This window comes from Apostichopus japonicus, chromosome 12 (assembly GCF_037975245.1).
Source record: "Apostichopus japonicus isolate 1M-3 chromosome 12, ASM3797524v1, whole genome shotgun sequence".
Lineage (NCBI taxonomy): Eukaryota > Metazoa > Echinodermata > Holothuroidea > Aspidochirotida > Stichopodidae > Apostichopus > Apostichopus japonicus.
Window position 1 is genome coordinate 7,175,816 of NC_092572.1, and position 16,344 is coordinate 7,192,159.

Below are 16,344 nucleotides of genomic sequence, written 5' to 3' on the forward strand. Positions count from 1 at the left end.
GGTGTTTGGCATAGTTTGCTAACTCCGACCTGTACAGTATGTGAACTTCGACAGGTAGATCGACTAAGACGAATAGAGCGACGGATTGATTCTTTGTAGTGTTCGACATTGTGTGCTGTAATCGACATAACTAGTTTGCTAACTTCGACACCAAATTTCGACATGGCGTACTTTGCTTTATTCGACACACACTGAAGAACATACCTACATGTCGAATATTTACTTAACTGTAACATGTGCTTCTTGTTTACTTTCGATGGTCTATCATACACCAAACTGTTGATTTAACTTTAAAACATTTTTTTTTTGCAAATCCATATTGATCCTACTTTAGTAAGGATTAATATAACATAGACAAAAGAGGACAATGTAGAGATAATTCGACATCCCGTTATTGTGATTATTTGTCAAACCAAATATAGATTTTATGTAAATATAACGAACATTAAATGAAATATCTTATGCAATGTCAATGTGTTTACCTCCCTGCTCTAGAATAAATATGACGTGACGTCTACATTTCTTGTAGTGCCAATAGGGATGTTTATATATATACATATATATATATATATATATATATATATATAGCCTATATATATATAGCCTATCTATATATATATATATATATATATAGCCTATATATATATAGCCTATCTATATATATATATATATATAGCCTATATATATATATATATATATATATATAGCCTATATATATATATATAGCCTATATATATATATATATATATATATATCACATGTGGTCGATTCGACACGGTCAATGAAGCTTTATTCGAAATATTAGTGATTATCTAATAACATCATTCATTTACTTTATTAGTTATTTCATGAATACTTCTATTTAAGTTTTAGGGTTTATAGGTTTAGGGATTGTAAGCTCAGTGGTTAACGCCGGTGCCTTTCAATCATAAGGTCCCGAGTTCGCGTCACTCCAAGATTAATGTATGTCGTCAAGTTACAGAGTTGTTGACAATTGACAATTCATAATCATGGATGTTAAACCTATGCATCTAAGAGACTGACTTCGGTCAGCTTGTAGCTTTAATAAGCCAATGATGACTTCTTCACGAGTTCCTGCTTGCAGGAGGATCTAAATACATAACAGGAAAGGACTAAGATTTATTTCAGCTTAAAATGACCGAATTACTATTCGTTAGAGATAAGTTTGATGTATTCGACACAGCCGATGAAGGTTTATTCGACAAATGTCGAATAAACATGTTTACGATTTATAGCCCCCTGTTTTGACATCCATAACACATGTAGTAATATTTAAATACATGATTGGCGGTATGACCCACCATCTGAGGGAGGGGAGGCGGGATTGTTATCCAAAGTTGTGAACAGGTTGTTACCACAGACACATAGGTGTGGGAGTTCCATTTTGTTTCAGCTCGTTTATACAAAAGTCCATTTTTACGCAGGTAGTAGCTAGTTGATGTTCGTACATCATATGATATCATAGCCTGAACAATTCTGGTTTTTAAGTGAAGAAGCTTACGTGTGTTAATGGGTAACATTTACATGTAAATCAACAAGTCATCACCACGTTCATATTTTGAAGTCATGGACGGAAGCCTGATCCCTCGCACTTCAAAGACGAACACTCTCTTTGCTTGTTTCTTACAGCAACTGTACAAACAATAGGAGAAAGCGTTTTAGAAAACATTTGGGTGATTGTGGCTGGTGTTGTCGGGTCCATTTCCAGTTGCCTGTTAGTTTGTGCTTGTTTCACAGTCAGGAAATTTAGATGTAGGTATACGCATTGTACACACAGTTGAACTTCAATATTATTGAAACTATGAAAATAGTTTAAGCTTTAACGTTACTTTGTTTGAAAAAAAAGTCAGGTTTTTATTAGTTTACCAAATTTAAAGATATATGAACAAATGTTAACAAACATAATCCCGAGGTGGACAGAGAAAGACAATTTGGATAACATTGGTACATTTGTTTCTTTTCATTGGTACCTTCTATAAATAACGAGCACAGTATAGTAAAATGAAAGTTCATGCAATAACATGAGGCAGAACGAAAGTGTTACCATTTCACAGTCCTATGATTTAGATATCATATAGTTAAGTTTGTTCAATGACCTCGACAATTTACGATTCTGACATTGGATTTATATATTATGCCATACATTAGATAAAGAAGGCGAATGACATGGTGAGGGGTGGGGGGGGGGGGGGTAGTGGTTAGGCGATGAAGAAGGTGCTGTTAATCATTGTTTATTACGCTTGGAGTTAATTGCTGCAATGTGCAAAAGAATCAGCCAAGGAAACATCATTGTAGACCAGATTGGTTTTCTACTTCTAGTTAACGAACATTTTGAGGGAAATTTTAATTTGAGATTTAGCATTATGTTGTTATCTTATCGAGCTTTTCTATACTCGATGGTCACTTTAGAAAGATTTAAAAATATGTATTCTTTCTTTCTTCGCTTACAGTGTCAAGAAACCGACGAGGGTGAGTATTGAGAATAGCACATTGTACTGATTGTTAAATGTGAACAGCTCCACTCACACCCATCCTCTCCCCCATCCCCCCGTTTGATTGTTACATGCATGTGAACAGCTCCACTCACACCCACCCTCTCCCCATCCCTCGTGTTTCCTGAACCCAGTCCCTACATTATTTACTAAAATTATGGTTACCGAATATCTTTACTGTATATAAGACAGCCAATAGAGTTGTTAACATTGATGATACAAAATAGGAATGTTATTTGTTCCTTCAATTTTCTTTCCTTTTGGTTTAGAAACCAGAGTAGCAGCTCAAGTCATCCAATGAAAGTACTTGATAAAGGACCCTTAGATATCAATCAATCAAGTAAGGGGTATTTTGATTTCAAATCATAATTTAAATAAGAGTGATCACATGCACAGGATCCATATTGAATTACATAATATTGCTTTGAACTGGTATGTTATTGTCATGCTAAATACATTTTAATATATGACACATAAATAAGACACATCAATAAGACACATTAATAAGGCACGTTAATAAGACACATTAATAACATTAGCTTTACAGTAATTTTTTTTTACTAAAATCAATGTTGAATATTACAACAAAAACGTTCTGTATTTCATTTGTATTATTTCATGTTGCTGTACTACATTCACATGCAGAACTTTATACTCACTATATTCAAACATTAAAACAAAGATATGTTTACTACATATGGTATTTTGACGGAAGTTATATACCTGTTGCTTCGAAATGTTATACATCAATATTTCTTTCCTTGCAATACTTGAACAAAACCGAAAACAATTACAGAAAATGAATTTAATAAAATATTTACTTCATTTACAGTCAATCAAAAAGGAGGAGGGTAAGCTTTATTATCAATTGTAATTGAGTGTATATTTAAATGCTTTAGTTATATTGATTTCGAAACTAGCAGATAAATTTTCTAATAAGTAATAACAAGGTGTGTAATGTTGCTAATACTCTCTTGGTATGAATTATCATGGAATGTCTGGGTTCTTTCCTCGTTTATTCCTGTAGAAGGAAAGAATTACCAGAGATACCTGTTGACGAGGACAACTCGCAGAACTCGCACCATTCTGAAGGAAGTGAACCTAGTAAGTTTACTCAAATAAATATAATTTTAAAGAAATGAATCAATGAAGGCATCTCCCAAAGAGAAGCAATAACTATAATCATATGATACAGCTACCTTTGTTAAATCTGACTTACAACACACACTTTTGGTCTTAAAAAAAAAATACTTAAGGTAACGGTCTGTATTCGTGATGTATATTCCCTTTATGAGTCTTAATTTCTTGGCAGATTACTATTCTACAGCAGATGCGATTGCAGGAAAAGATCCCCGGATATTGAGTGAGAAAGATATTTCCATCATCATAAATATCAAAATTGGAAAAATCTACAAAAGATGGATGGGATCTGTCAATCTTGCTGAGGAGACCAATAAGTGTGTTGTAGTAACAACACTTACAGGTTAGTAATAAAAAAAGCAATATCTATTATCCAAGGCTGATGTTAGCGTCATAGTCATATACTGATACAGCTACTTAAAACTTACAGGTGTCTTCTTCCATTTGTTGTATTCGACAACTCGGTGGCTTGAATGATAACTCTTCTCATATTTTATGTCAATTAAATATTAAACTTATATTACGTGACCTTGTGTAACATTTTGATAAATACATGTTAACACGCTTTTATTTATAACTGACCTTTTTCTGTATTTTTTGTTGTTGCAGAAAAGCTCATTAGAAAGAAAGAAATTCATTGGGAGGCTTTCATCAGGAAATGTCTCGAATTACCAGCATCGAACCATCTAGCGAAGATTGAGGCTATATCTATCCAAAGCAGTGGGTTGTTAATTGTCCTTTACATGTTTTAAGAACGTACTAATGGAAAAAGATTGAACGTGCATCGAATTGTTTTCATTAAAGCGAACACCCTCGGTTAATGATTTAGCCCCAACCATCCCTCATCGGGCATGGTTAGTGCCAAGTTTATAAAGATAAAGTTCTCATGGACTTTCTATAGTCGACATGATCTTCTGATCAAGTTAATAATCATTATATATTATCCGAACAGGATTAAATCAGGGATTACATTAACAGAGATAGTAATTCGAAGTGATAATTAGTCAGTTTTCATTGCAATTAGAATCATATTAAATGAAATTTCAATATTTAGGGATATTTCACTGTTAAAAACCAACTTTGATTTCTTCTATTGTTCTAGGTAAACTGTTTCTTATTAGTGAGCATCTCAATTGTGAAAATCTGCATAGCGTCTTGTCACGTGATACTAAAGATAAAGGAGACTACTATTGTTGTAGTTCATTGTCAGTTCCTGACGTCATCAAACACGTAGCTGGAGTTTTGGAAGGAATGGACATCCTTAAGACATTCGGGGTAAGAAATGTTAAAGTTGCCTGAGTTATCAGCTAAATATTGTTTATTTAATCCGATAGTAGTTTTTTCTTCATCAGATGAACCTCATCACTGTTTGTTGTAAAGTTGCTATTCGTATCTAAGTTTTCTTTTAACAAAAAAAGTTTTAAGTCAAACACAAAAGTATAAGTGAGACAATTTTGATCTCTTAATTATGTAATAACTGCTTAAGTTATACGCTTTTCATACTCCGTCAGTTCCTTCACCCTGGCTTAACAACCAAGAAGGTTTTACTAACCAAGGAAGGGCAGGTCAAATTATTTGACTTCTGTCTGGCCGGCGATGCACCAAAAATAGCTGGTCTTAAGAAAGCACAGGTAAATTACTCAATTTTTAATCGAACCTGTTTATGACTTTGTTCTTCGTTTGTCTAATAATTATAGTTGCTTCTTTAGTTAGTTACTTGTACTGTCTTCATAATCAGAAGACTTTTTTTTTTTAAGGATAATGGAGTCTAAGATGTAAAACTTTATTTGGATTAAGCCCAAACAACAAAACAAAACAATACTCCAGCTGAATCGCTTGTTCTCTTGGAGTTTTTGTATATTTTTGTGGGTTACATTACATAAGTACATTACTATTATTATTGTTTTAATAGAAAGCTCAATAAATTTCAATATCATACTTGTACCGCCCTAAAAAATTTTTTTCACAAATGCAATTCAAAATTCTCCGTAATTCAAAACACTGCTTAGTCTTGATCACAACCTATCTATAGGGAATTACATCCCATAGCACAATTGAATTATTTTCTAATATAAGTTATCATCATTTCAATAAAAGGAATAACAAATCAGTTTTGAGTCTATTGAAGTGTACAATTGTAGATTAGTATAACCTGAACAAAATCTGAATATATTAACAAAATAAATTACTTGTGTTTGTTATAAATTACTTTTTCTTTTTCAGATTCCTACGGTAACTTTGAACCAATTTCCACCTGAAATGTTACTGTTGAATCAGTATACAGAATCCAGTGACGTGTGGTCTACAGCAGTAGTAATATGGGAGATTATGGCAGCTGGTAAAGAAATTTAATAATAAAGAAATAATCGTAGCAAATAACATAGTGTCTGATAACAAAATACGTTGCTTATTACAAAAGAACACTACAGCAATTACACAATCAATTAGTAATTTCCACATTTTATTAGTAAATTGAATTTGGTTGACAACATATATCTCTACTAATAAATATACATCAAAGATAACTCAAGTTTTTAATTTCAGTTAATTCTAAGTAACATGAATAATTACAGTAATTTTTAGGAAAAAAACCCATTTAAATATTCTATATAGAAAATCAACTTACAATAATACTCTATAGAGACACCTAGATATATTGTACATAAAATACCATTGATTGCAATTCAGTAACAAATTGTAAAATTACAAATATTCTTATTTTGGATGACGGAAAGTTACATTGCTGCTCTTAGCTGAATTTAAGGTTAGTTAACTAGAGGAAAAGACATTAACACCATTCAAGACTTTGTTGTCTGAATTTAATTACAGCATCTTTAACAATTGGTAGTATCATGTATACATAAAGTGAATGCAAGAAGGCAATAGGAGAGTTTGACAACGTACATGACAGACACCCAGCTGTACAAATGTGTTGAAAGACATGATAACCTTGGGGTTATCTCAATACACAAGTTGGCTATATCATATATATACTAGTTTCAATGTTTCTACACTCGCACATCTCTTAGGAAACCCACCATTTCCTGTGGACAAGGAAGTTAGCTTTGACGAAGAAGCGGTCACACCATCAGTACCCTGGCCGGAGAAGTACTTGCAGATAAAGTAAGAAATCAATCCCTAAATTACCCTTTCATTCTATAAGTGCCCGAGTGACCGCATTCCCTACTAGTTGAAGCCGGTTTGTAATTCGTTCTGATTTTTTTTCTATTTGAAAATCAAATGTTTAACATTATTGTAGGTTGTATAACCATCGGACAGTGTATGCGGGTTTTGTAGTTGGATTTACAAATTTAATATAATAGAGCTATTGTGGACTACTTATTTATACTTAAGTCTACATAGGTTACTATAAATGGACATTTTAGTATCTAAAGGAGCGCTGACTTGTTTCAAGGTACTTTCATCCAAGTGAGTGCTACCATTGTCACTTTACTTTTAGCTATGCTATTCTCATTGATATGTAAAACGTCGAAAGTGTCCTGTATTTAAGCAAATAATAGCTTCACAATTTCTATTGGGAAATCTTACAAGAAAACAATGATTATGAAAGTAAAACTTACTAAATGTGTCTGTTAATGTAACTCTTCTTGTTTCATTTTTACAATTAAACATATCACATAATACACTACATCTGCTGATTCACTATATTTGAATTGATTTCTTAATCATTTGCAGAGATAAAATCTTGTTCGATTGCTGGAACCATAACTGTTCTCTTCGACCTTCCATCCATCATTTGAGGGGAACATTCGTAGCTGTAAGTAATTTAATACTCAATTTAGAACAGTTATCAGTCACCATTACTTGTCCGAATGTGGTATCATTGGCATTGTTACACATGTACAATGAAGGAACTTCTCTAATAGATTGTATTAGAGACTTGAGAGTAGATTAAGAGTTTTACCAAGCTGTTGGTGGATTAAACAGTAGTTCATAAACTCTATCCTAATCCTGCTTCATCCAGCATTCCTTAACTGCATCATGTTAGTCATTCCCGCTGTCAAATTGAAATCTATGGGTAGGGCATGAAGTCGAGAAGAGAATATTAAGTGAGGCTTAGTTTATATGGTATTGATAGCAATAGAGCTAAAGCATTCTGACAACTAACCCAATATGGAAACGCGTAATATAATTCATATAATTTTATGATTTAGCAGAGAAAACTGCCACAGACTTACTGAAGTAAAACGGCTTTTCATTTACAATAAAGTTCGTATGTCGACCATCATGATGTACCATGTCACGTGCAAAAAGAGCGATGTAACTGAATATGTAGCTTAACGTTAAGAAGTGTATATAAATAATCGATGATGGATAGTTGTAAATATACAGCAGTATCATGTTACCAGCTTAACGTTAGGCAGTGTGATAATAATAATCTTTAATGGAATGTTGTAATTATATAGCAGTGTCATATTACCAGCTTAACGTTAGGCAGTGTGTGTAATAATAATTTATAATCGATAGTTGTTATGATACAACTATCTCATATCACCAGCTTAACGTTTGGAAGTGTGTGAAATAATCGATAATGGATAGTTGTAATCATACAGCTGTCTCGTATAACCAGCCTAAAGTGATTCACTAAAATGTTCATGTCTAACTTATTTATGATTTCTCTATATTTGATTTTACCTTTAATGTAAAGAAGGTCTGTAAGGTCAGTTCAGGCAACGTTATAGATTTTATTCAGCATTTATGTTTGATTGTATCTTGCAAAAGTCCCCGCATTATCCCTTAACAGATATTTGAGAAATTAATCGCGGACAGTTCTTACGAGATACCGATACCTACGACGTATTTACCTATGAGAGCCCCTGATACCGCTCAACCTACCTATGCAGAACAAATCTACCATGCTGGAGTGTGAACTGGGTGTGACTAGGTTCTAGTACTGGTGATTGGTAATCGCTACGAACCCTCAAGATTCCCTGAAGCTACGGGAGCTACCTACACATATACCATATTATAGAGTATAACAGTGTGTCACATATATTCTTATCGTCAGTCAGTTTTGACCAGTACTTCCGTGAGATCTCATGATACTACAACATGGGTTTACCTCCGCAATTAAATATTTATCATGCAAGATAGAAGACCTGGGTGTCTCATTGGTATCAATTGGTTTACTCTCTGTATTATATTATTATTATGATGTATATGTTTAGCATAACTTTTAAACACTTCGTAAAGACAACAAATGCAACTTTGATCTTTCATGGGCTTTTTCAACATATCATTGGACTTCACCAATGACATGCCATTTCTAGTTAACCGTTCTTCACCTAATCACTTCTCGCATATTTTTTCACTGCTATGTTTCGTAATAAATGTATCAACGTATTGGAATGTTTTCCTTTTTAGAAGCCAACTTGTTGTTCTCTGTGGTAACAAACAATAAGTATGTATGATGTGATCGTCTTTATTCTGTAATGTTTTTATTGACGTCTTGACAAGGCTAGTAGACATCAAATTCAAATACTCTTTCTTCATGCTCTTGAAATTAACAACCTCAAAAGTTTATGATATATTCCATAAATATAGATAACATTGACAGAGTCGGTCAGTTGAAAGAAGCTATAGAACAAAACAACTCTACTGTGGTTAACGTTTTACTAATTTCCTCATTATATAAGTTACACATTAATTACACAGTTTCTTATTCGATATATTTTATCTTCATATTTTCTTGCCAATGCTATAGTGTAGTAAATTGATCTATTCGATAGATGCCGAAAAGTCAAAGTCAGTCTGTAATTATTGTAAGCATTAACGTACTCGTTTGTTATACATTTCTGCCGTGTACATTGTATATCGTTTTCGGTGGCTACCGTAATTTACCCTGATTTTCTGGTAACAAGAGCACAATTTCTCTTCCATTCATCAAACTAAGATCACATTCAAAGATAAAGTAAAGTTTAACGATGAGTTAACGAATACTTTTCTGTGTACGTCTTTCTAGCAGATCATTGTGCAATTTTGTTTAAAATGTTTATATTTACAACAACATCGTATAATGCAAATATTGACCTACTAGTTAATTCAATAACCTATCACATTGTTAGCCTCCATGCATAATTACCAGGCCGCGATACAATAACGTAATTGGATTCCTTTTCATCTTTTCTTATGTTTTTCTTCAATTTCTTGGGACCCATAATCTCAACCAGGGCCGGACCGCCGTATCCCCTGACCCCTCTCGGCAGCATGACAACAGGGACAGACTGACAGTGATATAGGCCGTTCTGAAACAAACAGTCAATAGGCCCTTTAGTTTTTTCTGCACCCTTGGGAACTGCCCGATTGCCCGATTATTCAGTCTGCCCCTGTATGACAATCAGAACACGAATAACATATGAGTATCATTACTGTACTATGGGTTCACGATATTTAAATAAAGGAATTTACCTTACACTATGTATTTAGTAACTTTATGGATTAAACGTAATTGTTAATATTTCATCACGTAACGTAATTGTTCATATTTAGTTTGTGTAGTTTTTCATATTCTTTTTCCCTTTTGGAAGCGTCTTCCTACTAACTGCTTACAAAGGCTTAATGGACTGACACACACTAGTAGTATCACATAGTACACATATGATGTATTCTACAAGGAAATAGCTCACCGTAAGGTTAACATAGCACACGTCGTTATTGAATATAAAACAAGGTTAAAAGGAAAAGTGAAAGATATTAACCACTTAACGACAAATTGTTAACAACCGAACAGAAATCACGTGATCCTATTATTTATTATTTGTTATTGCTTAACGTTGTTGTAATTTCAGTCGAATGTAGAAACGAGTTTGTTTCCATTCATAGCTGTTATAACATACAATGACAAATTAAACACACAACAAATATCCCTGTCTCACTTTGCTAATGTCATCGTATCTCAAAGCATCCCCCTTTCTTCTCTCTCCACCTCTATATCTCTATGAAAATATCTGTCTTGCTCTTTGAGAATATCGTGATTCGCCAACTTGTTGAAAACAGTCCCCTGTAAACACACCAACGTAACCAGGCACATAAAGCAGGGAAGTGTTAATACTGGTCGTAGGTACGCATTCGGTTTAGACACATCATATCTACCAAGCATGAATTTAAGTAGGATTGCTACATGACTGGACATAATATAGTCTTTGTGACATCGATGTTAAACTCTTTGGTAGTTGTTGGTTGCGTAACCATCACGGCTAAAAGGCAAGGCTTGTCCGTCTGGAAAGATAACTGCATTACAAATAATATGTCCAGATCATCACCAATATGGTCATGTATGATATTAAGAATTAATTCTTCTTAGCAAAGAGAATTTATAAATGATAAATATGACCCTAATGAAAAGTAGCCTAGTTCTTTCCCTAGTTAAATGTATTCTACCCACCTCCTCCATTTAATTAGTGTTTAGCGTTATCACAATGCGCTGTCAATACGAATGATATTTACCTGCTTATCTTATTACTTCCTTTTATTGATTCCTTTATCTATTAAATGCATCCTGGTTCTTCCTCCTCTCCTTGCCTCTTACGTATCAAGATGTCATTCAGTCGTCTTAGAATTTAACAACATTTCTGGAAAAGAAACACGAACAAAAAGAAACTACAAATAATGTTGTCAAACTATTAGTCTAGAAACAAGAAATGAAAGCATTCTGCGTGACATACAATTGACAAGGCAGAACTTTCCACAGAGAAGATAATCCAACTGAAAAGAATATTAAATATTCCAATTGCAAAGAAGCAAAAACCTGCAAGAGAGTATGCTAAGAAAAACTGCTAATGTTAGAACAATCAGTATTCGGATATTATGAAACTGAAATAAAGATATTTATGAACAACTCTTAACAAAAAGTACACCCTCTCTTACAGCATGAGATTTCAGTATATGTTGGCGCATTGATAATACTGTTCTTAGTCAACGATTCCGAGTTGATATCCATAAAATAATCACCCATTAATATTAAGCGTATTCATATGTGTAGGATTCTGTTACCTTTAATATAAATATACTATTTGAAACAAATATTTGTTGATAAAGAGAAAATATCAGATAATCCATTCAACATGTCGAATATTGTAGTGCATCGATTATCACCCACCACACCCTGCTGAATGCTAACATCATGTGAGTTATTTTCACTATGCTTAGTGTAACGTTACTGGTTACAGCAAAACAGAATGATCATGGAGGGCGAAAGTCCATTTGAAATAGTCACCTGAGAACTAAAGCATTATTTCCCTATGCGAGCATTATCAGACAGCCAGCTGAATGCTAACATCAATTGATTTATGGTAACGCCAAAAAAGAGTGAAAATAGAGGGCGCAAGTCCACTAAAATAGTCAACTGAGGAATAAAACATTCTTTCTCTGTGAGAGCATTATCTACGAAGACCTAGAGAGGACATGGTTAAAAAAAATTATTACGTACGTACGTAATAATACTACGTACGTACGTAATATTTATCACGTACGTACGTGATAATTACTACGTACGTACGTAGTGTTATTACGTAGGCACGAGCTGTAAAAGATCGGCGATAGACGTCATCATCGGGGTTCGAACCACGGATGCAAAAGATAGTCTCGATCATCAGCTCGTACAGTGCGCCAAGCCATCGCGCCACTGTATGGACTGAGATATTAGGTGGATTAACTAATACTTACGGCTCCCCGCAAAGGCACGAGCTGTAAAAGATCGGCAAAAGACGTCATCACCGGGGTTCGAACCACGGATGCAAAAGAGAGTCTCGATCATCAGCTCGTACAGTGCGCCAAGCCATCGCGCCACTGTATGGACTGAGATATTAGGTGGATGAACTAATACTTACAGCTCAACGCGTAGGCACGAGCTGTAAAAGATCGGCAAAAGACGTCATCACCGGGGTTCGAACCACGGATGCAAAAGAGAGTCTCGATCATCAGCTCGTACAGTGCGCCAAGCCATCGCGCCACTGTATGGACTGAGATATTAGGTGGATTAACTAATACTTACAGCTCCATGCGTAGGCACGAGCTGTAAAAGATCGGCAAAAGACGTCATCACCGGGGTTCGAACCACGGATGCTAAAGAGAGTCTCGATCATCAGCTCGTACAGTGCGTCAAGCCATCGCGCCACTGTATGGACTGAGATATTAGGTGGATTAACTAATACTTACAGCTCCCCGCGTAGGCACGAGCTGTAAAAGATCGGCAAAAGACGTCATCACCGGGGTTCGAACCACGGATGCAAAAGAGAGTCTCGATCATCAGCTCGTACAGTGCGCCAAGCCATCGCGCCACTGTATGGACTGAGATATTAGGTGGATTAACTAATACTTAAAGCTAAACGCGTACGCACGAGCTGTAAAAGATCGACGAAAGACGTCACCGGGGTTCGAACCACGGATGCAAAAGATAGTCTCGATCATCAGCTCGTACAGTGCGCCAAGCCATCGCGCCACTGTATGGACTGAGATATTAGGTGGATTAACTAATACTTACAGCTCAACGCGTAGGCACGAGCTGTAAAAGATCGGCAAAAGACGTCATCACCGGGGTTCGAACCACGGATGCAAAAGAGAGTCTCGATCATCAGCTCGTACAGTGCGTCAAACCATCGCGCCACTGTATGGACTGAGATATTAGGTGGATTAACTAATACTTAAAGCTAAACGCGTACGCACGAGCTGTAAAAGATCGACGAAAGACGTCACCGGGGTTCGAACCACGGATGCAAAAGATAGTCTCGATCATCAGCTCGTACAGTGCGCCAAGCCATCGCGCCACTGTATGGACTGAGATATTAGGTGGATTAACTAATACTTACAGCTCAACGCGTAGGCACGAGCTGTAAAAGATCGGCAAAAGACGTCATCACCGGGGTTCGAACCACGGATGCAAAAGAGAGTCTCGATCACCAGTTCGTACAGTGCGCCAAGCAATCGCGCCGCTGTATGGATTGAGATATTAGGTGGATTAACTAATACTTACAGCTCCCCGCTTAGGCACGAGCTGTAAAAGATCGGCAAAAGACGTCATCACCGGGGTTCGAACCACGGATGCAAAAGAGAGTTTCGATCATCAGCTCGTACAGTGCGCCAAGCCATCGCGCCACTGTATGGACTGAGATATTAGGTGGATTAACTAATACTTACAGCTCCCCGCGTAGGCACGAGCTGTAAAAGATCGGCAAAAGACGTCATCACCGGGGTTCGAACCACGGATGCAAAAGAGAGTCTCGATCATCAGCTCGCACAGTGCGCCAAGCCATCGCGCCACTGTATGGACTGAGATATTAGGTGGATTAACTAATACTTACAGCTCCCCGCGTAGGCACGAGCTGTAAAAGATCGGCAAAAGACGTCATCACCGGGGTTCGAACCACGGATGCAAAAGAGAGTCTCGATCATCAGCTCGTACAGTGCGCCAAGTCATCGCGCCACTGTATGGACTGAGATATTAGGTGGATTAACTAATACTTTCAGCTCCCCGCGTAGGAACGAGCTGTAAATGATCGGCAAAAGACGTCATCACCGGGGTTCGAACCACGGATGCAAAAGAGAGTCTCGATCATCAGCTCGTACAGTGCGCCAAGCCATCGCACCACTGTATGGACTGAGATATTAGGTGGATTAACTAATACTTACAGCTCAACGCGTAGGCACGAGCTGTAAAAGATCGACGAAAGACGTCACCGGGGTTCGAACCACGGATGCAAAAGATAGTCTCGATCATCAGCTCGTACAGTGCGCCAAGCCATCGCGCCACTGTATGGACTGAGATATTAGGTGGATTAACTAATACTTACAGCTCAACGCGTAGGCACGAGCTGTAAAAGATCGGCAAAAGACGTCATCACCGGGGTTCGAACCACGGATGCAAAAGAGAGTCTCGATCACCAGTTCGTACAGTGCGCCAAGCAATCGCGCCGCTGTATGGATTGAGATATTAGGTGGATTAACTAATACTTACAGCTCCCCGCTTAGGCACGAGCTGTAAAAGATCGGCAAAAGACGTCATCACCGGGGTTCGAACCACGGATGCAAAAGAGAGTTTCGATCATCAGCTCGTACAGTGCGCCAAGCCATCGCGCCACTGTATGGACTGAGATATTAGGTGGATTAACTAATACTTACAGCTCCCCGCGTAGGCACGAGCTGTAAAAGATCGGCAAAAGACGTCATCACCGGGGTTCGAACCACGGATGCAAAAGAGAGTCTCGATCATCAGCTCGCACAGTGCGCCAAGCCATCGCGCCACTGTATGGACTGAGATATTAGGTGGATTAACTAATACTTACAGCTCCCCGCGTAGGCACGAGCTGTAAAAGATCGGCAAAAGACGTCATCACCGGGGTTCGAACCACGGATGCAAAAGAGAGTCTCGATCATCAGCTCGTGCAGTGCGCCAAGTCATCGCGCCACTGTATGGACTGAGATATTAGGTGGATTAACTAATACTTTCAGCTCCCCGCGTAGGAACGAGCTGTAAATGATCGGCAAAAGACGTCATCACCGGGGTTCGAACCACGGATGCAAAAGAGAGTCTCGATCATCAGCTCGTACAGTGCGCCAAGACATCGCGCCACTGTATGGACTGATATATTAGGTGGATTAACTAATACTTACAGCTCCCCGCGTAGGCACAAGCTGTAAAAGATCGGCAAAAGACGTCATCACCGGGGTTCGAACCACGGATGCAAAAGAGAGTTTCGATCATCAGCTCGTACAGTGCGCCAAGCCATTGCGCCACTGTATGGACTGAGATATTAGGTGGATTAACTAATACTTACAGCTCCCCGCGTAGGCACGAGCTGTAAAATATCGGCACAAGACGTCATCACCGGGGTTCGAACAACGGATGCAAAAGAGAGTCTCGATCATCAGCTCGTACAGTGCGCCAAGCCATCGCGCCACTGTATGGACTGAGATATTAGGTGGATTAACTAATACTTACAGCTCCCCGTGTAGGCACGAGCTGTAAAAGATCGGCAAAAGACGTCATCACCGGGGTTCGAAGCACGGATGCAAAAGAGAGTCTCGATCATTAGCTCGTACAGTGCACCAAGCCATCGCGCCACTGTATGGACTGAGATATTAGGTGGATTAACTAATACTTACAGCTCCCCGCGTAGGCACGAGCTGTAAAAGATCGGCAAAAGACGTCATCATCGGGGTTCGAACCACGGATGCAAAAGAGAGTCTCGATCATCAGCTCGTACAGTGCGCCAAGCCATCGCGCCACTGTATGGACTGAGATATTAGGTGGATTAAATAATACTTACAGCTCCCCGTGTAGGCACGAGCTGTAAAAGATCGGCAAAAGACGTCATCACCGGGGTTCGAACCACGGATGCAAAAGAGAGTCTCGATCATCAGCTCGTACAGTGCGCCAAGCCATCGCGCCACTGTATGGATTGAGATATTAGGTGGATTAACTAATACTTTTAGCTCCCCGCGTAGGCACGAGCTGTAAAAGATCGGCAAAAGACGTCATCACCGGGGTTCGAACCACGGATGCAAAAGAGAGTCTCGATCATCAGCTCGTACAGTGCGCCAAGCCATTGCGCCACTGTATGGACTGAGATATTATGTGGATTAACTAATACTTACAGCTCCCCGCGTAGGCACGAGCTGTAAAAGATCGGCACAAGACGTCATCACCGGGGTTCGAACAACGGATGCAAAAGAG

General features: G+C 37.7%; 1 protein-coding gene across 1 annotated transcript; it reads left to right on the top strand.

The window, feature by feature from the left end:
* Nucleotides 1-1,400: 1,400 nt before the first annotated feature.
* LOC139977451 (fibroblast growth factor receptor 1-like) lies at nt 1,401-10,136 on the top strand. The gene is made up of 13 exons (XM_071986790.1): nt 1,401-1,773; nt 2,472-2,490; nt 2,783-2,853; nt 3,346-3,364; nt 3,541-3,617; nt 3,826-3,996; nt 4,263-4,373; nt 4,756-4,928; nt 5,165-5,284; nt 5,877-5,991; nt 6,683-6,776; nt 7,350-7,431; nt 8,419-10,136. The coding sequence occupies exons 3-13, from the start codon at nt 2,811-2,813 to the stop codon at nt 8,542-8,544; spliced, it is 1,131 nt and encodes a 376-aa protein (XP_071842891.1). The 5' UTR covers nt 1,401-1,773; nt 2,472-2,490; nt 2,783-2,810; the 3' UTR covers nt 8,545-10,136.
* The last annotated feature ends 6,208 nt before the right edge of the window (nt 10,137-16,344 follow it).